This window comes from Somniosus microcephalus, chromosome 13, assembly GCF_052327205.1.
Source record: "Somniosus microcephalus isolate GS21.2 chromosome 13, FLI_Smic_1.0, whole genome shotgun sequence".
Taxonomy (NCBI): Eukaryota; Metazoa; Chordata; class Chondrichthyes; order Squaliformes; family Somniosidae; genus Somniosus; species Somniosus microcephalus.
This window is the reverse complement of record NC_140999.1, coordinates 14,357,329-14,382,784: the sequence shown is the minus strand read 5'-3', so window position 1 is coordinate 14,382,784 and position 25,456 is coordinate 14,357,329. Positions and strand designations below refer to the sequence as shown.

The 25,456-nt window shown below is 42.5% G+C and overlaps 1 protein-coding gene across 9 annotated transcripts in view; it reads right to left on the bottom strand.

Moving 5' to 3' along the window:
- Positions 1 to 25,456, bottom strand: part of LOC147108068 (uncharacterized) — an 84,369-nt gene that overhangs the window by 18,197 nt on the left and 40,716 nt on the right. For 3 of the 9 annotated variants that reach the window (XM_086004522.1, XM_086004520.1, XM_086004521.1), the window contains 5 exons: positions 20,589 to 20,659; positions 19,673 to 19,730; positions 15,494 to 16,789; positions 5,520 to 5,660; positions 437 to 507 (listed from right to left, as the gene is read on the bottom strand). In XM_086004522.1, the coding sequence (XP_085860648.1) occupies positions 437 to 507; positions 5,520 to 5,660; positions 15,494 to 16,789; positions 19,673 to 19,730 (1,566 nt within the window). In that variant the 5' untranslated portion in view covers positions 20,589 to 20,659. Of the gene's footprint in view, positions 1 to 436; positions 508 to 5,519; positions 5,661 to 15,493; positions 16,790 to 19,672; positions 19,731 to 20,588; positions 20,660 to 24,662; positions 24,752 to 25,456 lie in introns of all 9 variants that reach the window. The other 6 variants (XM_086004518.1, XM_086004519.1, XM_086004517.1 and 3 more) reach the window with 3 other exon arrangements.

Below are 25,456 nucleotides of genomic sequence, written 5' to 3'. Positions count from 1 at the left end.
GGGTAAATTTATGCGAGGTGTCTCCTGACGTAATTTTGGTAGAAATCGCGCGGAAAAACTTAATACTGGCGCAGGTACCTCGTCCTGAATTGACTCTAAAGCAAAGCAGAGGGAGAGACTTCCACCTCCAGGGAGTCTCACTCTGCTCCACTCATCTCAAGGCAGGTCCTGACTCTGGGTTTAGGCTGCATTTACACAATAATCGCATAGTTGATGTGGTGTTGATGTGAAGGAAACCACTCTGCACCAGTGCTACAGTTGTGGCGTGAACGGACCCTAACTCCACAGTGAGCCTGAAGCAATGACATAATTCGACACGAACATACAGCAATTTACAGATGCAGTTGCCTTTTCAGACCAGCGTGAAAATATGTCAAACGCAAGTTTACAAAATTAGATTGGTATATCTTGTACTTTGAGCGCTTCTTTCCCTTACCACGGCAGGCCAATGTGGGTACTTTTGGAATTTACACCATACCAGCATTCCTTCAGCTACTGACCATTGTTCTGCAGAAATAATCAGACAACAGAAATTAATTCTCTCTCAATTTGGCAATGAGATTAAATTTAGCATTTAATTAAAAACACTAATCCAAGTCTATTAACTTTATTTTTTACATAAAGAAAGCATTTCAATTCATGTTTGATTTTCTTCAAAATCTCAATCCTGATTGTCATGCAGACTGGGGTATATTTACAATTATTGGTGTTTTTTGCCTATCTTGTTTCAATTGGCCATTCTTCATGGATGAGCCTGGAAAAGGAGTGTTAGTGGGCTAATGGGCAACGAGGACCACCGCTGCCCAGTTGATCCTATCCTAACCTGATGTTCTGCAGGTCATTCGATAATGACCAAGAACATGGCTGATTTGTCACCCCTCTGCTGAAATAGCAATTAAAAAAAATTGAGATGTAAAGTCTTCTTAAAAAAAAAAATTGCTCAGATTTATCAGTTTTAAAAAGGCTGCCACTCATTGTTCAGCAGGAGAAAAAACCAATAGGTGTTATGTATGGGCCAGGAGCAAAAGAATCAGAATGGATACAGCACAAAGAGGCCATTCGGCCCGTGCCGCCTCTCTGCAAGAGCACTTCAGCTAGTCCCACTCCCCCGCCCTTTCCCCGTAGCCCTGCAAATTTCTTTCCTTCAGCCACTTATCCAATTACCCTTTGAAAGCCATGATTGAATCTGCCTCCACCACCCTCTCAGTGTATTCCAGATCCTAACCACTCGCTTCGTAAAAAGAGTTTTTCCCTTATGTCGCCTTTGGTTCTTCTGCCAATCACCTCAAATCTGTGTCCTCTGGTTCGCGACCCTTCCGCCAATGGGAACAGTTTCTCTCTATCTACTCTGTCTAGACCGCTCATATTTTGAACACCTCTATCAAATCTCTTCTCCAAGCAGAACTACTCCAGCTTCTCCAGTCTATCCACGTAACTGAAGTCCCTCATCCCTGGAACCGTTCTTGTAAATCTTTTCTGCACCCTCATTAAGGCCTTCACATCCTTCCTAAAGTGCAGTGCCCAGAATTGGACACATTACTCCAGTTGAGGTCGAACCAGTGTTTTATAAAGGTTTATCATAACTTCCTTGCTTTTGCGCTCTATGCTTCTATTTATGAAGCCCAGGATCCTGTATGCTTTTTTAACCGCTTTCTCAACCTGTCCTGCCACCTTCAACGATTTCTGCACAAAGGCCCAGGTCTCTGTTCATGCACCCCCTTTAGATTATATTGCCTCTCCTCGTTCTTCCAACTGAAACATCTCACTTCGCACTTTTCAGCGTTAAATTTCATCTGCCACATGTCCACCCATTTCACTAGCCTGTCTATGTCCTCTTGAAGCCTACCACTATCTTCCTCACTGTTCACTATACTTCCAAGTTTTGTGTCATCTGCAAATTTTGAAATTGTGCCCTGTACACCAAGTCCAAGTCAGTAATGTATATCAAGAAAAGCAGGTGTCCTAGTACTGACCCCTGGGGAACACCACTGTATACCTTCCTCCAGTCCAAAAAACAACCGTTCACCAGTGCTCTCTGTCCCGTCACTTAGCCAATTTTGTATTCATGCTTCCACTGTCCCTTTTATTCCATGGGCTTCAACTTTGCTGGCAAGCCTATTATGTGGCACTTTATCAAACGCCTTTTGGAAGTCCATGTACACCACATCAACCGCATTGCCCTCATCAAAAAACTCGATCAAGTTAGTTAAACACAATTTGCCTTTAACAAATCCATGCTGGCTTTCCTTAATTAATCCACACTTGTCCAACTGACTGTTAATTTTGTCCCCAATTATCATTTCTAAAAGTTTCCCCACTACAGAGGTTAAACTGCTGTGTTTATCCTTGCACCCTTTTTGAACAAGGGTGTAACATTTGCAATTCTCCAGTCCTCTGGCATCACCCCCATATCGAAGGAGGATTGGAAGATTATGGCCAGTATCTCTGCAATTTCCATCTTTACTTCCCCCAGCATCCTAGAATGCATCCCATCCAGTCCGAGTGACTTATCTACTTCAAGTACAGCCAGCCTTTCTAGTACTTCCTTTTTAGCAATTTTTATCCTATCCAGTATTTCAACTACCTCCTCTTTCACTATGACTTTGGTAGCATCTTCTGCTTAGGTCTCCTTTTTGGTCCCCAAGAGGCTCCAACTCTCCTCTTACTATCTGTTTACTATATAGAAGACTTTTGGATTCTCTTTTATGTTAGCTGCCAATCGAGTCTCATACTCTCTCTTTGCCCCTCTTATTTCCTTTTTCACTTCCCCTCTTAACTTTCTATGTTCAGCCTGGTTCTAACTTGTATTCTCAACCTGACATCTGTCATACACCCGCCTTTGCTGCTTCACCTTAGTCTCTCTTTTTCGTCATCCAGAGAGTTCTGACTTTGGTTGCCCTACCTTTCCCCCTCGTGGGAATGTACCTGAACCATCTCCTCTTTAAAGGCAACCCATTGCTCGATTACAGTTTTGCCTGCCAATCTTTGATTCCAATTTACCCAGGCCAATCCATTCTCAACCCACTGAAATTGGCCTTCCTCCAATTTTTACTCTAGATTGCTCCTTGTCCTTTTTCATAGCTAATCTAAACTTTATCATACTATGATCACTATTCCCTAAACATTCCCCTACCCCTACAGACACTTGCTCCACTTGACCCACTTCATTCCCCTGAACCAGATCCAGCAATGCCTCCTTCCTCATCGGGCTGGAAACATACTAATCAAGATAGTTCTCCTGAACACTTCAGAAATTCTTCCCCCTCTCTGCCTTTTACACTATTACTATCCCAGTCTATATTAGGATAGTTGAAGTCCCCCATTATCACTACTCTATAGTTCTTGCACCTCTCTGCAATTTCCCTGCAAATTTGCTCCTTTATATCCTTCCCACTAGTTGGTGGCCTATAGAATAACCCTAGTAGTGTAATGGCACCTCTAATTGTTTCTTAACTCTAACCAAATAGATTCTGGTGTGGAGATGCCGGTGTTGGACTGGGGTGGACAAATGTAAGAAATCACACAACACCAGGTTATAGTCCAACAGCTTTATTTGAAGCCACAAGCTTTCGGAGCGCTGCTCCTTCGTCAGGTGAAGTGGAGAGATGCATAAAGACACAGCATATATAGTCAGAGAATCATCTCTGTAGAAACTTGATGTCTGTGTCGATATGCGTGATCTTCTTGGAGATCCTCTCCACTTTGAGCCGGCAGTTTGTGGTGTCGATAGTAGCCTGGTGTGGACATGCCGGAGTTGGACTCGCGCATATCGACACAGACATCAAGTGTCTACAGAGATGATTGACTATATATGCTGTGCCTATATGCATCTCTCCACTTCACCTGACAAAGGAGCAGTGCTCCGAAAGCTTGTGACTTCAAATAAAGCTGTTGGACTATAACCTGGTGTTGTGTGACTTCTTACAAATAGTTTCTGTCCTCAACTCCTACAGGACATCCTCTCTCTCCAGCACTAACATTCTCCTTAATCAATACTGCCACCCCACCTCCTTTCTTTCCTTCCCCATCTTTCCTGAATACCTTATAACCAGGAATATTTAGTATCCAATCCTGCGCTTTGAGCCAGAGTTATCGCCACATCATACTTTTATGTGGCTATTTGCGCCTGCAGCTCACCAACCTTATTTACCACGCTTCGTGCGTTTACACACATGCACTGTAAACCTATCTTAGACCTTCTTGCATTCTCTGCCCAACTTAACACCATACTATTTCTTACGCTAGTGCTATCTTTCTCTCCCAATCCTTTGTGCAAGTATGTGAGTTTTGCACTGCTGCTCACACCACCAAAGTAAACCTGCTGGATCCATCAAGGCTGGTGGCCAGGAAATGAATTCTTTGTTAAAATGGGGTTTCTTGACCTCCCAAGACAATCCAGTAAGTTTATCTGGTTAGTACTGAATATAATTTAATTTTAACAATTTTTGGGCATTTAAAAAAAAACAGATGCTCCTGCCAACAATGACATACTAATGAAGTATGCAAAATTCACATCTCTCTTGGAATTTGGGATTCAAATTTCCCTGGGTCCAGAGAGCAGCCAATAGAAAGAAGTGTGAAAAACACTGGCCTCGTCTTTTGTCCCCAACAGGGACCAGTGGGACACAGGTTTGGTGAAAATGAGAGCAGTGCCCAGAAGGCAAGGTCACAGGTCTCTGACTAAAATGTCACTCTCCCTAGATTACATAAACTAAGCTTGTATCCTCTGGAATACAGAAGGTAAGGGGTGATTTGATTGAGGTTTTTAGGATTCTGAAAGGAATTGATAGGGTAGATAGAAAGAAACTTTTTCTGCTGGTTGGGGAGACTAGGACGAGGAGGCATCACAAAACCTTAAAAATCAGCCAGGTCATTCAGCAGAGAAGTTATGAAGCATTTCTTCACAAAGGGTGGTACAAGTGTGGCACTCTCCCACAAAAAGCAGTAGGTGCTAGCTCAATTAATAACTTTAAACCCGTGATCGAGATTTTTGCTAGCCAAACGCATTACGAAATATGGAGCCACAGCGAGTGGACGGAGTTAGGGTACAGATCAGTCATGATGGCACTGAATGGCGGAACAGGCTCAAGGGGCTGAATGGCCTACTCCTGATCCTATAACACCAACAAAAGAGCCTGATAATATAGTGATGTCTGTCACTTGTTTAAAAAAGCAAAGCAGGGACTACTCGTAAAAAAGGTGGATTGTACAGTGCTGGCAGCATCAGGCTACATTGCATAACCACTTCCGCAATATGGGGAGGACATTAAACAGCAATGGGTTTAAAAATTTGACAGACAACAGACACTATCTAGGCGACACTACATTTCCATTATAAAAACGGTTAATGTCTTGCAGTTTTAACTATATAGGTCAATGCTGTTTTAACAGCATTATGTTATAACATGATTTTTACACCGCTAGCTTTTGGGACATGGCGGGGTGGCAAGACACGAGAGATGTTGGAGAAATGACATTTTATATACGCACAGCAAATGTTTGGAGTACAGATGTCTCACCTTGGTGCAGCAGTATACTTGGAAGGTTTTCATCATCATCATTCTCTTCATCTTCCTCCTCCTCCTCTTCTGTGGGTTTGCTTGTTGACAGGGAGTCTACTGAACTGAACTCTATTGACAACAAAGAGGGTGACTGTATTCCTGCATGAAGTCCAAATAGTTACATCTTTAAAGACAGCACTGGTGACAGACCACAGGTTTATAAGAAAAGGCCTTTCGGCCATCAAGCCGATTCTCTTCATTGAACTTATGCAATCTACCCTTGTTGCACATTAGTCTCATCTAGTTAGTCTCCTGAAGGAACGTTCTGCATTTGAGTACAACTCCAGAATATCCATGGCCAGAATATCTGGCCCGTGGATACACCTCTACTCAGTCAGATGGTCTTCCCGTAGATTTGGAGGTGGATCTGGAACTGGCAGGGAGGAGCCAGTGCCCAAAGCTCAAGGGGAGTGAGATGGGAAACTGCACTGATGTTGGACTCTGTTTTGGGGGGGGGGGGGGGGGCGCATGAGAAAGAAACAAGCAGAGAAAAGACAAGCTTGATGTGAAATCCTAGACAACTTCTAAATAACACTGCCACACTTCGATTTAATTTTAATTCACTTTTAGCTACAAAATGACCATAGAGCAGAAGTGGCACTTTGAATTGGCTGCACAGTGCTCATCATGCTGCTTGTAAAAAGAAAACAAAAAACAGTAGAAGGAACTCAGCTGTTCTGCTGGCCCTTGATAGAGAACTTGTTTGGCCACTAAATACTCACATTCCAGGTCTCCGGTAGCACCCTGCTGGGTCATTAATATAGCTGCAGGCTGGGCAGTGAAGCCTGGCATGGATCCTGTGGGAAGTGGCAGGAGTGGAGCCTATAAACTGGGGACAGGAGACTTGGTAATGGGAGCCAACCAGGTTGAGGTTGGGAAATTGCAACATGGCATAGGCACAGACATGAAGTTCCGCAGGTTACAGTCCAGTTAGTTTCTGCAATTTAAATGTCCGAGATTAAAGTTAACAGGGCAAATTAACATTTTATATTGCGTTGCAACTAAAAGCAACTGACAGAAAAGATCAGAGGGGACTCAAAATCATGGAATGTTTCAGCACAAAAACAGGCCATTAAACCCATGTTTTAATTACATTGGCCACCGAGTCTACTAATTTCACCATCCCGGTTTACTCCCCAGCCCTTTGATATTCCATTTTTGCAACTACCCAAGGGGGCATATATGGTACAAGTTTAGTTTCTATCTATAGCAGTTTCAGCTCATGTGTCAAAATTTGAAAAAGTGGACACTTAACAGAACACTGTTTTAGAATGAGCAATAGTACTAGTGAAAACACTTCTTTTCATTTTACAGGAAACTCTCGATTTACCAGCAACTAAATAACCGGAAATCTCGGTTAACCGGCAAAATTCAGGAGTAGGTTCAGTTAAGTTTTTCATATTAGTGGCCGTTTCTTGATTCTTGGCTGTGTAATCGGGGGCTCCTGCACTTGTTGCTAAGCAACAGGGACGCTTGGTCTGTGGCCGGGCTTCTTGCACCTGTTGCTAAGCAACAGGGAAGCCTGGATTTGTTGCTGTGTACGGAGCTCTCGTACCTTTTAACTATAACTCTCTGTAATCTGGACTTTTTGATAAACCAGCACCACGCCGGTCCCGGATAAAAAAAAGTGTTTCCTGTATCAAGGCGGCAAATTCAGAACTTGTTTCTTTCAGCCATGGGGCAGATGCATTTTTAAGTACTTTAGGTCAGCAAGTCAATACAGATAGCAAGAAAATAATAATGTACTATACACTTGGCACAAGAATTCATGTAGTATCAATACACTGAAATTATATGCAGATCTGCATTTATTTTAGGTCCCAATAACTAGTTTATGAATTGTATTTGATCAGAAGTAGCACAAGAACCTCATCTGTGCCCAGGCAATATAGAAAAGCTAATTTTCCACACGTTCAACTAGTTTTGTTGCAGCCTCCACTTGTAATATCAAAACAGTGTCACTGAAATAGCCAGGGGTAATTATGGGTTGGTAACAAGTTGGTCAGTTGGGCCTACACACAAAGTACGCACATACCAGAACCACAGAATTTTGCTCCAGTAGTAGACTCCCTCAAAACAAATCTCTCCCTCAGATGTGTCCAAAATACAAAATGTAATGGTCTCACAGAACTATACTTCACCTACAAGTAACAATACATAGGAGCTACAAAACAGAAACAGGCTATTCAGCCCAACCAGTCTGTTAGCCTTTATCCTCCACATGAGCCAATATCTCCAATCATATTTACCCACACTGTCCCCATATCCTTCAACCCTTTTTCCTTCACCACCTATCCAATCTAATCTTGAACATTTACATACTTTCTGCCTCAACCACTAACCCTGGAAGTGAATGTACAACTAGGTGTAAAGATTCTTCTCCTGCTCTCTGTTCTAAATATCTTCATAATTTTAAATATTTCCATCATATCACCCAATAAACTGTGTTCTCCCCAATGCTCCCTGTAAGCTGCGCTTTGTTCTGCATGGCATGTTTATTTCAGTGCGCGGTGCCTTTAAATTTTCACGCATGCGCGGTATTTACAATGGAGAAGCCAGCGGGAACTTTCACATTACTGTACGGCCGCACAGCTTAGAGGGAACATTGGGCGTCACCCCATAATCTGCGTTGAAAAAATATGGAAAATACGTTAAATACATGTCAAAGTCATAAATCTGAGAATAGATCATATTTGCATCATTCAACAGAAGATAGAGACAGAAATTGCCAATTTGTTTTAAACAACATGCTCTTTACTGGCAAAAATTAGTTTCCACACATTTTTGGAGCACGTCGAGAAAGTTATTATTCTGAATGCTCCATTGGGAGACTGGCACTGCTTTGCTCAAGAATTTCATTTGTAGAGGATAAAGATATGGCATAGATAAATAGTGTGTGTCAGTATTTCCACGTGATGGTGGAAATGTAGGCGCATTAAGAGGACACAAGAAAACTGTTCGAGATAACTAGAAAAAAATTGTTTTAAAAAAAATTAGCAGAACTCAGTGGACAAGATACTAGACCCTAAAGGAATGCACTCTAGACTATTGAATGAAGTCAAAGGGGAGAAAGTGGAGGTTCTAACCACAATTTTACAATCCTCGGATATGCAATGTGTGTCACGGGGCTGGAAGATAGTAATAACGTGTTTAAGGGGGGGGGGACAGAATGATACACCAGGTAACTATAGACCAGGGGATGAGGGGGTCGACACATGAGGAGAGGTTGAGTAGATTGGGACTCTACTCATTGGAGTTCAGAAGAATGAGAGGCGATCTTATTGAAACATATAAGATTGTGAAGGGGCTTGATCGGGTGGATGTGGTGAGGATGTTCCCAATGATGGGTGAAACTAGAACTAGGGGGGCATAATCTTAGAATAAGGGGCTGCTCTTTCAAAACTGAGATGAGGAGAAACTTCTTCACCCAGAGGGTGGTAGGTCTGTGGAATTTGCTGCCCCAGAGAGCTGTGGAAGCTACATCATTAAATAAATTTAAAACAGAAAGAGACAGTTTCCTAGAAGTAAAGGGAATTAGGGGTTACGGGGAGCGGGCAGGAAATCGGACATGAGTCTAGGTTCGGATCGGTCATGGCCCTGTGGGTGGCAGAGCGGGCCCGGGGGCCGTGTAGCCTGGTCCTGCTCCTACTTCTTGTGTTCTAATTCTGTGTTAGATTTCAGGAGATGGTTCTATTCACAGGGATTAGTGGAGACCTCGGGAACAGGGTGCCAGCTAGGAGTCCTTCAAGAGTAAATTGGGCCTGTTCCTGGCTGGGGGGGGAGATCACCTCTTACAGGAGTTAAGTACTGCAGGAAATACAGGGACAGTGTGATCTCCTGGACGAGTTTCGATCGCCTAGATGGGTCGGAGAGGAATTTCCCAGATTTTTTTTATCCCAAATTGGCCATTGGGTTTTTTAATCTGGTTTTTCGCCTCTCCCAGGAGATCACATGGGTTCGGGTGGGATGGAGCGTGAAAGTAGATTTGAGGTTAGGATCAGATCAGCCATGATCTTATTGAATGGCAGAGCAGGCTCGAGGGGCCAATTGGCCTACTCCTGCTCCTATTTCTTATGTCATGTTAGTTTAACATCCATTGTGGGCAAACTCTTGCACTCTATAACTTGAGTCAAAGTGGCGAGCATCTGGGAGCTGCACGAGATAATCGGGAACAGCAAGCATGGATTTGTTAAAGGCAAGTCATGTTTGACAAATTTAATAGAATTTTTTGAAGAAATGACTGATTATATAAAGGGCATGCGGTAGAAACATAGAAGATAGGAGCAGGAGTAGGCCATTCAGCCCCTCGAGCCTGCTCCGCCATTTAATGAGATCATGGCTGATCATCCAAATTCAGTACCCTGTCCCTGCCTTCTCCCCATATCCCTTGTTCTCTTTAGCCTTAAGAAATATATCTAACTCCTCCTTGAATATATTTAATGAATTGGCCTCAACTGCCTTCTGTGGTAGAGAATTCCACAGGTTCACCACTCTCTGGGTGAAGAAAATCCTCATCTCAGTCCTAAATGGCTTACCCCTTATCCTTAGACTGTGACCCCTGGTTCTGGACTCCCCCGCCATCGGTAACATCCTTCCTGCATCTAGTCTGTCTAGTCCTGTTAGAATTTTATAAGTTTCAATGAGATCCCCCCTCATTCTTCTAAACTCCAGCGAATAGTGGGGTACCGCAGGGATTGGCGCTAGGACCCCAGCTATTCACAATATACAAGTAGACTACCCTTTATCCGAACTTCCGAAAACCGAAACCCTCTAAAAACTGAAGTTTTTTCGTTCAGCGTCAGCCGTGCGCACGACCCCCCGCCGGCCCCGACCCCCCCCACCGTAAGTCGGCGGGGGTGGGGGTGGGGGCCGGCGGGTCGATCGCACGACCCCCCCGCCGACCCACCTTCCGAAATCCGAAATTCTCCGAAAACCGAAACACGGCTGGTCCCGAGGTTTTCGGATAAAGGATAGTCTACCTGTATATTAATGACACAAAGCTGGGTGGGCGTGTGTGCTGTGAGGAGGATGCCGAGAAACTCCAGTATGATTTGGACAGGTTGGGTGATTATACTGCATCTGCCATGCATCTGCCCAATGTGGATAAATGCGAGGTTATCCACTTTGGTGGCAAAAACAGGAAGGCAGATTATCTGAACGGCAATAGATTGGGAAAAGGGGAAGTGCAACAAGACCTGGGTATCCTTGTGCACCAGTCGCTGAAGGTAAGCACGCAGGTGCAGCAGGCGGTTAAGGCGGCAAATGGTATGTTGGCCTTTGTAGCAAGAGGATTAGAGTACAGGAACAAGGATGTCTTGCTACAGCTGTACAGGGCCTTGGTGAGACCACACCTTGAGTAGTGTGCGCAGTTTTGGTTGCCTTATCTGAGGAAGGGTGTTCTTGCCATGGAGAGTGTGCAGCGAAGATTCACCAGACTGATACCTGGGATGGCAGGAATGACGTATGAGGAGAGATTGGGTCGATTAGGCTTATACTCGCTGGAGTATAGAAGAATGAGAGGGGATCTCATTGAAACTTATAAAATTCTAACAGGACTAGACAGACTAGATGCAGGAAGGATGTTCCCGATGGCGGGGGAGTCCAGAACCAGGGGTCACAGTCTAAGGATAAGGGGTAAGCCATTTAGGACAGAGATGAGGAGGAATTTCTTCACCCAGAGTGGTGAACCTGTGGAATTCTCTACCACAGAAGGCAGTTGAGGCCAATTCATTAACTATATTCAAGAAGGAGTTAGATTTATTTCTTAAGGCTAAAGGGATCAAGGGATATGGGGAGAAGGCGGGGACAGGGTACGGAGTTTGGATGATCTCATTGAATGGCGGAGCAGGCTAGAGGGGCCGAATGGCCTACTCCTGCTCCTATCTTCTATGAATAGAAGCCCAATCGACCCAATCTCTCCTCCTACGTCATTCCTGCCATCCCAGGTATCAGTCTGTTGAATCTTCGCTGCACTCCCTCCATGGCAAGATCATCCTTCCTCAGATAAGGCGGCCAAAACTGCACACAATACTCAAGCTGTGGTCTCACCAAGGCCCTGTACAACTGTAGCAAGACATCCTTGCTCCTGTACTCGAATCCTCTCGCTACGAAGGCCAACATACCATTTGCCTTCTTAACCGCCTGCTGCACCTGCATGCTTACCTTCAGCGATTGGTGCACAAGGACACCCAGGTCTCGTTGCACTTCCCCTTTTCCCAATCTATTGCCATTCAGATAATAATCTGCCTTCCTGTTTTTGCCACCAAAGTGGATAACCTCGCATTTATCCACATTATTCTGCATCTGCCCAAATCATACTGGAGTTTCTCGGCATCTTCCTCACAGCACACACGCCCACCCAGCTATGCGTTGTCTGCAAACTTGGAAATATTACATCTAGTTCCCTCATCTAGATCATTAATATATATTGTGAATAGCTGGGGTCCTAGCACTGATCCCTGCGGTACCCCACTAGTCACTGCCTGCCACCTGGAAAAAGACCCGTTTATTCCAACTCTTTGCTTCCTGTCTGCCAACTAGTTCTCTATCCAAGTCAGTACCTTACCCCCAATCCCATGTGCTTTAACTTTACAAGCGAATCTCTTATGCGGGACCTTATCGAAAGCCTTCTGAAAGTCCAAATACACCACATCCACTGGTTCTCCCTTATCTATTCTACCAGTTACATCCTCAAAAAATTCCAGATTAGTCAAGCACGATTTACCTTTTGTAAATCCAGGTTGGCTTTGTCCAATCCTGTCACTGTTTTCCAAGTGCTCTGCTATTACATCTTTTATAATGGACTCTAGCATTTTTCCCAATACTGATGTCAGGCTTTCCGGTCTATAATTCCCCGTTTTCTCTCTACCACCTTTTTTGAATAGTAGGGTAACATTAGCTACCCTCCAATCCATGGGAACTGTTCGAGTCTATAGAATTTTGGAAGATGACCAGCAATGCATCTACTATTTCTAGGGCCACTTCCTTAAGTATCCTAGGATGTAGATTATCAGGCCCTGCGGATTTATCGGCCTTCAATCCCGTCAATTTCCCTAACACCATTTCCCTACAAATACTGATTTCATTCAGTTCCTCCCGCTCATTAGACCCTATGTTCCCCGACATCTCTGGGAGGTTATTTTGGCCCCCTTTGTGAAGACAGAACCAAAGTATGTATTTAATTGGTCTGCCATTTCTTTGTTCCCCATTATAAATTCCCCTGATTCTGACTGCAAGGGACCTACGCTTGACTTCACCAATCTTATATCTCTTCACATATCTATAGAAGCTTTTAGTCAGTTTTTATGTTCCCTGCAAGCTTACTCACATACTCTATTTTCCCCCTCTTAATTAATCCCTTTGTCCTCCTTTGCTGAATCCTAAACTGCTCCCAATCTTGAGGTTTGTTGCTTTTTCTGGCCAATTTATATGTTCTCTCCTTGGATCTTATGCTATCCCTAATTTCCCTCGTTAGCCACGGTTGAGTCACCTTTTTTGTTCTATTTTTATGCCAAACAGGGATGAACTACAGAATTTGTTCATCCATGCGATCTTTAAATGTTTGCCATTGCCTATCCACCGTCAACCCTTTAAGTAACGTTCCTCAATCCATCCTAGCCAACTCACGCCTCATACCATCGTAGTTTCTTTTATTTAAATTCAGGACCCTAGTCTCAGTGAAATACTTCACTCTCCATCTTAATGAAGAATTCTATCATATTATGATCGCTCCGCCCCAAGGGGCCTCCATAACAAGATTGCTAATTAATCCTCTCATTACATAATACCCAGTCTAAGATGGCCTGGTCTCTAGTTGGTTCCTCGACATATTGGTCCAGGAAACCATCCCGTATACACTCTAGGAATTCCTCCTCCACAGTATTGTTACTAATTTGGTTAGCCCAATCTATATGCAGGTTAAAGTCTGCGAAGATTAAACCCACGATAACTGCTGTGCCCTTATTGCACGCGTCTCTAATTTCCCGTTTAATGCCATCCCCAACCTCCGCATTACTGTTTGGGGGTCTGTATACAACTCCCACTAACGTTTTCTGCCCCATGGTATTTCTCAGCTCTACCCATACAGATTCCACATCAGCAGAGCTGATATCCTTCCTTACTATTGTGTTAATCTCCTCTTTAACCAGCAATGCTCACCCACATCCTTTTCTTTTTTGCCTGTCTTTCCTGAATATTGAGTACCCCTGGATGTTGAACTCCCAGCCTTGGTCACCCTGGAGCCATGTCTCCTTAATCCCAATTATATCATATTCGTTTACATCTATTTGCGCAGCTAATTCATCCACCTTATTACGAATGCTCTTCACATTAAGACACAAAGCCTTCAGGTTTTTTTTAATAAAAACACTCTTAGACCTTTTAAAATGATCATTTACTGGTAGATGTAATGTATATGGATTTTCAGAAATGTCTCATGGGAGGCTAGTTACCAAAAATTCAGGTATATGATATAAAAGGAAATGCAGAATTTTCCAGCGACACCCACATCCCAAGACCAAAAAAAATGTAGAAAGTTGGTTGATGGATAGAAAACCAATGATTAATGTTAATGGGTGTTGCTTGGGTTGGAGAAGGGATGCAAGTGGCATAGCCTGGGGTCAGTGCTGGGTCCACTTGTGTTCTTAATAAAATATATAATGATTTGGATCTTGAGATAGGCAGTACAACAGCAAAATTTGCTAAAGATACAAGAGCATGGGCCTAAAGGCTTCAGGTAGACAAGACAAGTTAGTGGGATGAGCAGACAGGCAGTGGAAGTTAATGCAGAGGTGGGAAGTGATGTATTTTGGGAGTCAAAACACGAAATGAGAGCATATAGTCAATGGCATGATGTAGAAGGGGAGATATCTGGATGCAAATACCTAATTCTTTGAAATTCTGAGTGCAAGCAGATGAAGCTGCACACAGTCAGTATTGTGGGTTTTAGAAATAGAGGCAGAGTACAAGAGCCAAGATATTGCAGGATTTATACACGGCAATGGGTAAGCCACAGTTACAATACTGTGTGCAGTCTTGGATACCTCATTAGAAGAGAGTAAAGCCATAACTTATCAAGAGAATAGCAGGAATGAGAAACTATAGTTACGAGGAGAGTCTTGAGATACTCAACTAGTTCCACGAGTAGAGAAGGCCAAGAGAACATTTAATGAGGCTTTTTTATTAATTAAGAATTTTAATAGGGAAAGTCAATTTCCTCTGGTTGGGAATCAGTGACAAAGACTCATCAATTTAAACCTGGCCATTGAGAGGGGTTAGGAGATTTAAAAAAGTGACAGAGCATGGAACACTTTGCTACAGGGAGTGGTTGAGGTTGAAACCATAACATCTTTTAAGGGAAGATTAATAAACATTTGAAGCAGAGGAACACTCAGGACAATAGATTTAGTTTTGGACTGCTCTCGCAAAGCACCAGTACAGAAATAATGGGCCGAATGGTTTCTCCATGCTGTAAACCGGATTCTATATAGGAGAAATAAAACTAGAAGCACTACATGACATCTTAAAAAAACATTTCCAGAGGTCAGTGTTTCCAAGGTCCTCAAATTATCTTTGACGGCTCAGTGATGCCTAGCAATTCTTGGGGACAGATTATAAGCACTGTGACCTAAATAAATACAATCTCTTGTGACAGTTATACCAAGCTGTTAGTTATTGACTATTGTGTACATAGGCCTTAAAGTTGCACCTTCATAGACAATTTTAATATTCTTCAAATGTAAGTCGCCACCCTAGCGTCATTTTTTTTTTAGTTAAAAAAAAAGTAAACCCAAGAGGCATTTGAAATACATAAAAGTCATCTTTTAATGCCCTTTTCGAAAAAAGTCAAATATTCAGACTTTTTTTTCCCTATATTACCAATTGTAGTGCAAAGGGATAAGGGAAGTTGTTCCAATAGAAAGAGATAACCTTACCTATTTCATCATTTTTAAATGATGGTGATTCAAGACAAGTTCCAGGCTCTGCAGTGGACAAGGTATGGATCGCTGAAGCCACCTCCTCTTTTCTAACTTTTGAAGGAGGGAGCACCTCTTGCTTATTTAGTAGGGTGGTAGGACAAAATGTTTGCGGGCTGTCCGAACTACTACTACCTTTCTGGTTACGTCCATTAATAGAGCCCACTTGTCCATCTAGAGACAACCCAATCACAGTACTCTTCAAGTGCGGTCGTGGACTCTCCGTTTCCACAAGACTATCTAAATTTGGCTGGTTGCTCGATTTTATGCTAGTGTCTAAATCAGCAGACGTTGTACTGGTATTAAGGCACTCCACAGGCTCTGGGCAGGTTTTCCCTTTTTTACTTCGATGTTCTTCTACTACTTCACTTTGATCCAAATCTCTTTTCATTTCTAAGTGAACATTGCCAGAGCTGCTTAAAAGGTGCGAGAATTCACATGACCCAATGGTGGCACTAGTCCTACGTTTCGGAGTTGATTCTAAATAGCTAGAAGTAGTGTCAGATTCCCAAATGTCCTCGGATTTACAACTGGCTTGGAGAGAAGAAATTGTACTTTCTTTGCAGGCAGATTTACAAAAAATCCTTGACTTCTGTCTAATCTTTTTAACTTTTCCATTTTGATCTTTCCCCACTCCAGAGATTGCAGAACCACACGTTTGGACTGAAGGCGTTCCCACTTCTTGCAACCTCGCCGTTTCTTCATCCCAACCTTCCTGTGTTTCAGCAGGTGTCGGCTTCATCGGTTGTAAAGGCTGCTCACACTCGGAGAGGCTTCGGTTCCTCTCTGTTGAAGTGCCCATCTGGGGCTGATAAAGAATTTTTCTCGTCCTTCCCCCATTTCTTTTTCTTACACTACTTTTTTCTTCCTTTTCAGTATTATTTTTCGTTTTAGTTAAAGAATGGGTTAATGCACATGACCTAGTTAGTTTTTTTCCTCGTTCAGCTTCTGGCGTTTTTTGGATACAAGATGCTTTCCTGCTACTTTGCCGAGTACATATACTCTCTCGTCCTTGAAGCAAATGCGCCCCATTTTGTTTCAATGCACTTTTTGTTCCATTTGAATTGTGAACACAGGTGTTCTTTTTAAGGTCTTCTGAAGCTAAAACCCGAGTCTTTCCCATCACTGGTTCTTGTATAGTCATTCGCGTGGTGTGGCAGTCATTGCTGGCTAAAATGTCCAGGGCAATTCGAAGCGCCTTCCTGTAAGTCAGCTCTTCCACAGCTTCTTCATGAGTAAAGTCTTCCTTGTGTACTGTTGTATAATGTTTTTTTTAATATAAAGAGAAACAAAATGGGATATAGATCAGAGCAGGGGAAACAAAATTGCAAAGCATTCTGAAAATGAACAAAGCGCCCAAGTTATTATTTGTTCTAAAACAAATTTAATTAAAACTTATTCCTGCCATGGCTGCTGGAACACAGATTAACACATTATGTGCCTACATTAAACCACTATGAATGCAGTCCCAATCATGCAGTCTGATTTAAAGCACATCATTTTAGTGCTGTCACCATTCATCCTACAGGAACAATCTCTCGGTCTTGATCGGAGTTTAATGTGCAATTTGACACTTGGCTTTTTACACAAATCCATTCCCTTCTGTCTCACTCCCCACAAAAAGAGGGGATGGTGCAGAAGGGGTTAGAAATAACCCAAATTAGTGCCTTGTGATATTTCTTTAAACACCCCCACATTATTTGTTAATTATCCAGTCACTACAGGAGATAGACCATGTTTCAAACAGGATGAACCCCTGTGATGACTGTGAAAAGCTATCAATTTCCCAGCCTAAATACAGAGGCATAAATGGAAACATAAACCAGAGAGCAAGCTTTATAAAAAGCAATTCCATTAAAATGTTCAAGAGGATGCCATTAACCATGAAAAAGTCAAACTTATTCCCCTTTCATTTGTGACTGATACTCAGCAATCGACTGGTCAGTTTATCACCAGGGAGCAAATCTCTCAACATGCAAAACCAACATTTATGCCACTGCTTGTGGGTTAAAATAAGGGTTTATTGATGTATGGTTGAAGTATGGCAGGAGACTGGAACGGAATAAATGAGGCTCAATACTGTACTTGTGATGTTATGGCCAGTCTGCCACTGATTAAGGTAAGGGGCTGTCTACAGTGTCATTTCTATTCAATGAGAGTGGGACTGTTCGAATATTCCACTATGTACCGGCACAGACACGATGGGCCAATTGACCTCCTTTTGTGCTGCAAGTTTCTATGATTCTACGAGTTGCCTCTCAAAAGGGAATATCTGGCTGGCACCCCTTAGTGGATAACAAGTGGAAAAAACTGTACGTTACTTATTAGTCAGAGAGTTTGATGAAATTTCTTCTGTGACAGATACCCTATACAGCAATCCATTGATCAACTGTGGATTTAGACCATATTGTAGAATTGTGTTGTGACCAGTAACTATTGCAACTCTAGGTCCACAGCTGATGAGTGAATACCACTACAGATATTGAAAGATGCACAGAGCTTTAAACATGAAACACAACTTGGTGAAAAGCTAGAGTCAGAATGCTCACACATCGGTGGCCATCAAGCAAAGCCATGGCTTTACTTAACCATCGCAAATATCAGGAAATGTTAAAGCAGTATTTTTCTCAACATTTATATTACTTAATTCTGATGGAATTCTTGATGAAAGCTATCAGTGAGGTCATTGATGAGGCAGCTGAAGATGATTGGGCCTAGGACACTGCCCCGAGGAACTCCTGTAGCAACGTCCTGGGGCTGAGATAATTAGCCACCAACAACCACAACCATCTCCTTTTGTGCTAGGTATGACTCCAGCCAGTGGAGTTGCTCATTTTTGGATCAGAATGTCATTATGTAATGTAATCATGAGGTTACAATTAGGTACTTAACAGTTTTCAAACACTGTGTACTTTATTCAATCATGTATCTGTACTGTAAGTGAGATAACAAAGCAGGATTGCAATGTTGAGCTTCACAGTATAACTTGCCTAACCTGTCAGGAATTGTAATTTTTTTAAAAAAAAGCAAAGATAAAAATACAGAAGATGAAGACTGTTTTTGGAATGTCCCCACATTATCAAGTTTGGTGAAACTTACATAAGAATAAGAATTAGGAGCAGGAGTAGGCCATACAGCCCCTTGAGCCATCCCCATGATCAATAAGATCATGGCTGATCATCAACCTCAACTCCACCTTCCCGCTAGATCTCCATATTCCTCGATTCCCCTGGAGTCCAAAAATGTATCTGTCTCAGCCTTGAATATACTCGGACTCAGCATCCACAGCCCTTTGGGGCAGAGAATGCCAAAGATTCACAACCCTCTGAGTGAAGAAATTCTTCCTCATCAGAGTCTTAAATGGCCAACCCCTTATTCAGAGACTATACCCCCTTGTTCTAGGCACTCCAACCAGGGGAAACAGACTCTCAGCATCTACCCTGTCAATCCCCCTCAGAATCTTGTATGTTTCAATGAGATCACCCCTCATTCTTCTAAACTCCAGAGTATAGGCCCATTCTACACAATCTATTATAGGACAGCCCTCTCATCCCAGGAATCAATCTAGGTGAACATGAATAAAAATTGTTTGTGCGTACATAATTGAGCACTAAGGGCTCCAACATGGGTAAGATCATTTAACACTGCCACCTCAATCTCACTGGCTGACGTGCTCTGCCTTTAATCAGCTGTGTGTCAAAGTGCCGCTTCTAAACTGTTCTCTGTTGCTGACCAATCCAGTGTATTTTAAGAAATTTTGTTTGAATACTATTTTCGCCCCTTTAGTTTTTCTGCGTCTATAGTTTTCTCTTGTTAAATCTTATATGGGTAAGTAGTTGCAGTAGTTTAACACACATCACTATATTGAGAAATCACAACATTCACTGCTTTCTTTGGTACATTGCCAGCTCAAACTGTTGGCACAACCCCAACAGAGTAGTTACTTGGGTTCTATTGGAAGCAAACCAGTGGAACTATTCTATGGTTCGGATTTGTGACCTTTATACAGGTACAAGTGGACAGAAATCAAATATAAGCATGATGATAGCAATTTTAAAAGAAAATAATGTCAAACACCACATTTTTGGCAGGGGAGGGGGAATGGGAGAAAGAGGTGGATACTAGTTGTGAACTTACATCCAAAGTCCGAGGGATTGGCTTTTGAGGAAGCTTCACACCCTTCAACTGCTCCCATCTGCAGCTTAGCAAGACAACAGTACAATATCATGAGACACCATCACTTCCAGGTGCCCCTCCAACTTGGAAACCTAATTGCTGTTCCTTCATTGCTGCTGGGTCAAAATTGTGAAACTCCCTACACACCACCATTGTGGGGCACCGTCACAACAGCAGTTCAAGGGGCCCGCCCACCACCACATTCTCAGGACAATAGGAATGGGCAATAAATGCAGCAATAACTGTCCGCATCGAGAAAAATGTACCTCTTCCCACCTACTCAAGAGTGGTAGAAATAGCGGTCAAGAAATAGCCAGCCAGTTTGACCCTTCTTCCCCAGATGGAGTTACAGTATAATGTGGTGGCAATCAGCCTGCATTAATTTGCAAAAAAACACCATGGTACTCGTGCAGCAGGTATTAGGAGCTGAAGTCTATTTTGTAAATCAGTATTTTCTAGATTTGCAAATAATATATTGATTATAAATACCATAAACTGATAGTATATGTCAAGTAATTTTCTTATGCTAGTATGTTTATTCTTCAAAAGCATCAAGCAGTATCAAATGAATATGTAAAAAGTTTACAGAATAGGCAATGTAATTTAATAATCTATATTTTCCATGAGTAAGCAAAACAAAAATAGGAAAAAGAAGCTTCAATAAAAATATGGAAGGTCAGTCTCACTTCAAGTGTGGGCGTGGAATAAACACCTTACAGTATATGACTGGTTCCTGTATTTCGGACTACTCAACTGATTATTGCTGCACACCATTATTCACCATATATGGACCATGCTCAATAATACTTCTCCTATTCAAAATTCTAGCTATGAAATGTGCATGTTTATTGCAGTGTTTCATAAAACAAGTACTCACCCAATCCACAGCTGATGCTTTCGGCTTGTTTTTGCTCAAATGGTCTTGTGTCTATGCGCTTAACTCTTAATCTGAAATCCAAAATAAATATTATATTGTATAGTTGCATAAAGTTAATAGTTTTGTAAAATGTTTAAAATGGTGAAAGCATATCCAAAATGTCAATCATCTGTCAATGTTGCCACTAGGATTGCATTAAAGTGTGGTGGTGGGCATATGAAATTTCATTCTGTATGTGTAGTAAACATCAGTGCAGCACCATTACAGATTTTATCCTTCCAAAGTTGCATTGCATTTGGAGAGCGCATTACAGATCGGTCACCAATTACAGTAGTGGCGGAATAGGTTGAGGCGATGAATCAGGAGGATAGAATCATAGAATGGTTACAGCATGGAAGGCGGCCATTCGGCCCGTCCTGGCTCGCTGCAAGAGCACTTCAGCCCGTCCCACTCCCCCGCCCTTCCCCCGGAGCCCTGCAAATTTCTTTCCTTCAGGTACTTATCCAACTCCCTTTTGAAAGCCATGATCGAATCTGGCTCCACCACCCTTTCAGGCAGTGCATTCCAGATCTTAACCACTCGCATCCGTAAAAAAAAGCTTTTTCTTAAGTCGCCTTTGGTTCTTTTGCCAATCACCTTAAATCTGTCCCTCTGGTTCTCGACCCTTCTGCCAATGGAAACAGTTTCCTTCTATCTACTCTGTCAAAATCTTTTCTGCACCCTCTCCAAGGCCTTCACGTCCTTCCTAAAGTGTGGTGCCCAGAAATGGACACAGTACTCCAGTTGGGGCTGAACCAGTGGTTTATACAGGTTCATCATAATTTCCACACTTTTGTACTCTATACCTCTATTTACAAAGCCCAGGATCCCGTAAGCCTTTTTAGCTGCTTTCTCAACCCACCCTGCCACCTTCAACGATTTGTGCACACATACCCCCAGGTCTCTCTGTTCATATACCCTCTTCAGGATTGTACCATTTTGTTTATATGCCCTCTCCTCATTTTTTTCTACCAAAATGTATCACTTCACACTTTTCTGCGTTAAATTTCATTTGCCATGTGTCTGTCGGTCCATTTCACCAGCCTGTCTATGTCTTCCTGAAGTCTATCACACTCCTCCTCACTGTTCACTATACTTCAAGTTTTGTCTCATCTGCAAATTTTGAAATTGCGCCCTGTACACCCACGTCCAAGGCATTAATATACATCAAGAAAAGCAGTAGTCCTAGAACCAACCCCTGGGGAATGCCACTGTATACCTTCCTCCAGTCCGAAAAACAACCGTTCACTACTACTCTGTTTCCCATCACTTAGCCAATTCCATATCCATGCTGCCACTGTCCCTTTTATTCCATGGGCTTCAACTTTGCTGGCAAGCCTATTATGTGGCACTTTGTCGAATGCCTTTTGGAAATCCATGTACACTACATCAACTGCATTACTCTCATCAACAGAACTCAATCAAGTTAGTTAGACACGATTTGCCTTTCCTTAATTAATCCACACTTGTCTAAGCGATTGAATTTTGTCCCCGATTACTGTTTCTAAAAGCTTCCCCACTACCGAGGTCAAACTGACTGGCCTGTAGTTGCTGGGTTTATCTTCACACCCTTTTTTGAACAATGGTGTAACATTTGCAATTCTCCAGTCCTCTGGCATCACCCCCGTATCCAAGGAGGATTGGAATATTATGGCCAGTACCGCCGCGATTTCCTCCCACAATTCCCTCAGCATCCTAGGATGCACCCCATCCGCTCCTGGTGATTTATCTACTTTCTAATGCCTCCTCTATCAATTTTTATCCCATCAAGTATCGCCACTACCTCCTCCTTTACTATGTTTATGGCAGCATCTTCTTCCTTGGTGAAGACAAATGCAAAGTACTCATTTATTACCTCAGCCATACCTTCTGCCTCCATGCATAGGTCTCCTTTTTGGTCCCTAAACGGCCCCACCCCTCCTCTTACTATTTATATGCCTAATTTATTTGGATTACCTTTTATGTTGGCTCCCATTCTATTCTCATACTCTTGCTTTGCCCTTCTTATTTTCTTTTTCACTTCTCCTCTGACCTTTCTATATATAGCCTGATTCTCAGATGTGTTTGCAACCGGACGTTTTTCTGCTTCATCATATTCTCTATCTCTTTCGTTATCCAGGGAGCCCTGACTTTAGTTGCCCGGCCTTTCCCCCTAGTGGGAATGTACCCCAACTGTACCTGAACTATTTCCTCTTTAAAGGCAGTCCATTATTCCATTAGGTTTGCCTGCCAATCTTTGATTCCAGTTTACCCGGGCCAGATCTGTTCTCATCCCACTGAAATTGGCCTTCCCCCAGTTAAAACATTTTACTCTAGATTGCTCCCTGTCCTTTTCCATAGCTAATCTAAACCTTATGATACTATGATCACTGTTCCTAGACTGACATTTGCTCCACTTGACCCACCTTATTCCCCAGAACCAAATCCAGCAATGCCTCCCCCCTCATCAGGCCGGAAACATACTGATCAAGAAAGTTCTCCTGATCACACTTCAGAAATTCTTCCCCTTCTCTGCCCTTAACACTATTATGAGCCCAGTCTATATTAGGATAGTTGAAGTCCCCCATTACTATTCTATAGTTACTGCCCCTCGCTCTAAATTTGCTCCTCCATATCTTTCCCACTATTTGGTGGTCGAAAGAATACACCTAGTAGTATAATGGCACCCATTATTTCTTAACTCTAGCCATATAGATTCTGTTCTTGACCCCTCCAGGACATCCTTCCTCTCCAGCACCGTAACATTCTCCTTGACCAAATATGGCACACCACCTCTTTTCTTTCCTGAACACTTTATAACCAGGATTATTTAATACCGAATCCTGCCCTTTTTTGAGCCAGGTCTCAGTTATTGCCACATCGTATTCCATGTGGCTATTTGTGCCTGCAGCTCAGAGCTTGTTTACTACACTTTGTGCGTTCACATACATACACTGTAAACCCATCTTAGACCATCCTGTATTCTCTCTTAGTTTGACCCCCCCTAATACCTTACTATTACTTACTTTAGTGCTCTCTGCCTCTCCCAAACCTTTGGAGCACTTTATTTCCCCATTCTAATGTTACATCCTGGTGCCCATTCCCCAGCCAAATTAATTAGTTTAAACCCTCCCCAACAGCACTAGCAAATGAGGATATTGTTCCGGCTCTGTTGAGGTGCAACCCGTCCGGCCTGTACAGGTCCCACCTCCCCCAGAACCGGTCCCAATGCCCCACCTCCCTCAGAACCAGTCCCAATGCCCCAAGAATCTACAGCCCTCCCTCCTGCACCATCTCTCCAGCCACGCATTCATCTGCACTATCCTCCTGTTTCTATATTCACTAGCGCGTGGCACCGGGAGTAATCCAGAGATTACTACCTTTGAGGTCCTGCTTTTTAATCTCTTTCCTAGCTTCCTGAAATTTGCCTGCAAGACCTCATCCCATTTCAAAGTAATCTATTCAGAAATCAAATGGGCATCCAACCATCACAATAGATACATTGGTGGCCATGCTCCTTGAAGGAGCATACAATGGTTATTCACTAAAATTACCATATTGTGGAATGACCAATAAATCACATCATCCCACGTGTCACACCCCCTCCCCACCTAAAGATGCTGGAAGTTAGCTTAGTATGCCTGCTAGTCAGAAAGTTGACACTCTTTCTTTTGCAGTTTTGCATTGCTATTCTATTGCACATAACTGAATAAAAAGTACCAGCAAATTCATTACTATCGCCCCCCCCTCCATCTCCAAAAAAAAATCTACAGCTTTCTTCTTCATGCAGTTTCCTGAGGCAATCTTATTCCTGGACAATTTTTGCATAGCAATCTTTAAGTCAGGCCAGGGCAGCATTGGCTGATAAGTGAAAGCAGGTCTCCTCAGCTATTGGGAAGAAAACAACACATTCATACTAATAAATCACGCTAATTATAAAAAAATGAATTGGATTTTCTACAACATTGCAACAGAAATTAAAAAGCCTAGATCGTTTCAAAATTTGTAACGGCTAGATGAAATTTAATCTGCTTTCATTACTTCTGCAATACTTACTGTTTATCCAAGCATATTAGTTGGACATCTAAACAATCTGAATCCGTCTCAGATGTTTTACTGGGAGAAATGACAGACTCCAACAGTATCTTTTTTAAAAAAAGAAAGAAAGTTACAGCATGCATGCTACTCTAAGTGAATATGATGTGATCTAGACACTTAGTGCATTAACACAATTACTTTAGCAAATTAGTTCCAAGTGAAAACCACTTCCTCTTTTCTTTTACAGTAAATCACCAGGGTTTTTGCAAAGTGCAACAGTGAGCATGAAGTTTTCATTGTGTTCATTTGATTTGTGAAAATGTCCAGCAGTACAACTACAGAATTATGTTCTTCCTTGTGCTGTTTCTGGAGAGCGCAGTTGGTCAGTCACTTCCGGTAGTGGGAGCAGTGTGATATGATCTATTAAGAGTATTACATCAGAAGTAATTGGTAAATATGCCTAGTGACAACACGGTTTTACATCCATAATTAATATTTAGTTTCCTTCACCGGCTGTGAAGTGCGTTGGGACATCCCGAAGTCGTGAAAGGCGGTATACAAATGCAAGTTCTTTCAAGTAATGTGGAACTACTAGGTGATGGTGGATTCACTGGCCTTTCACCTCTGGTATGTGTTCAAATTCAGCAAAACTATTAAAGTCTCCTGTTTAATGGCTGTAAGCATCATCCATGAAGTGAGCTTGGGCAGTCTGTATCTAGTTCTTGGTGAGCATGGACCGAGAAGAAAACAGACCCTAATTTATTACTAATTTTCAGAGGGCTATGGATAGTTAGCATTAGTATTGGGAAAAT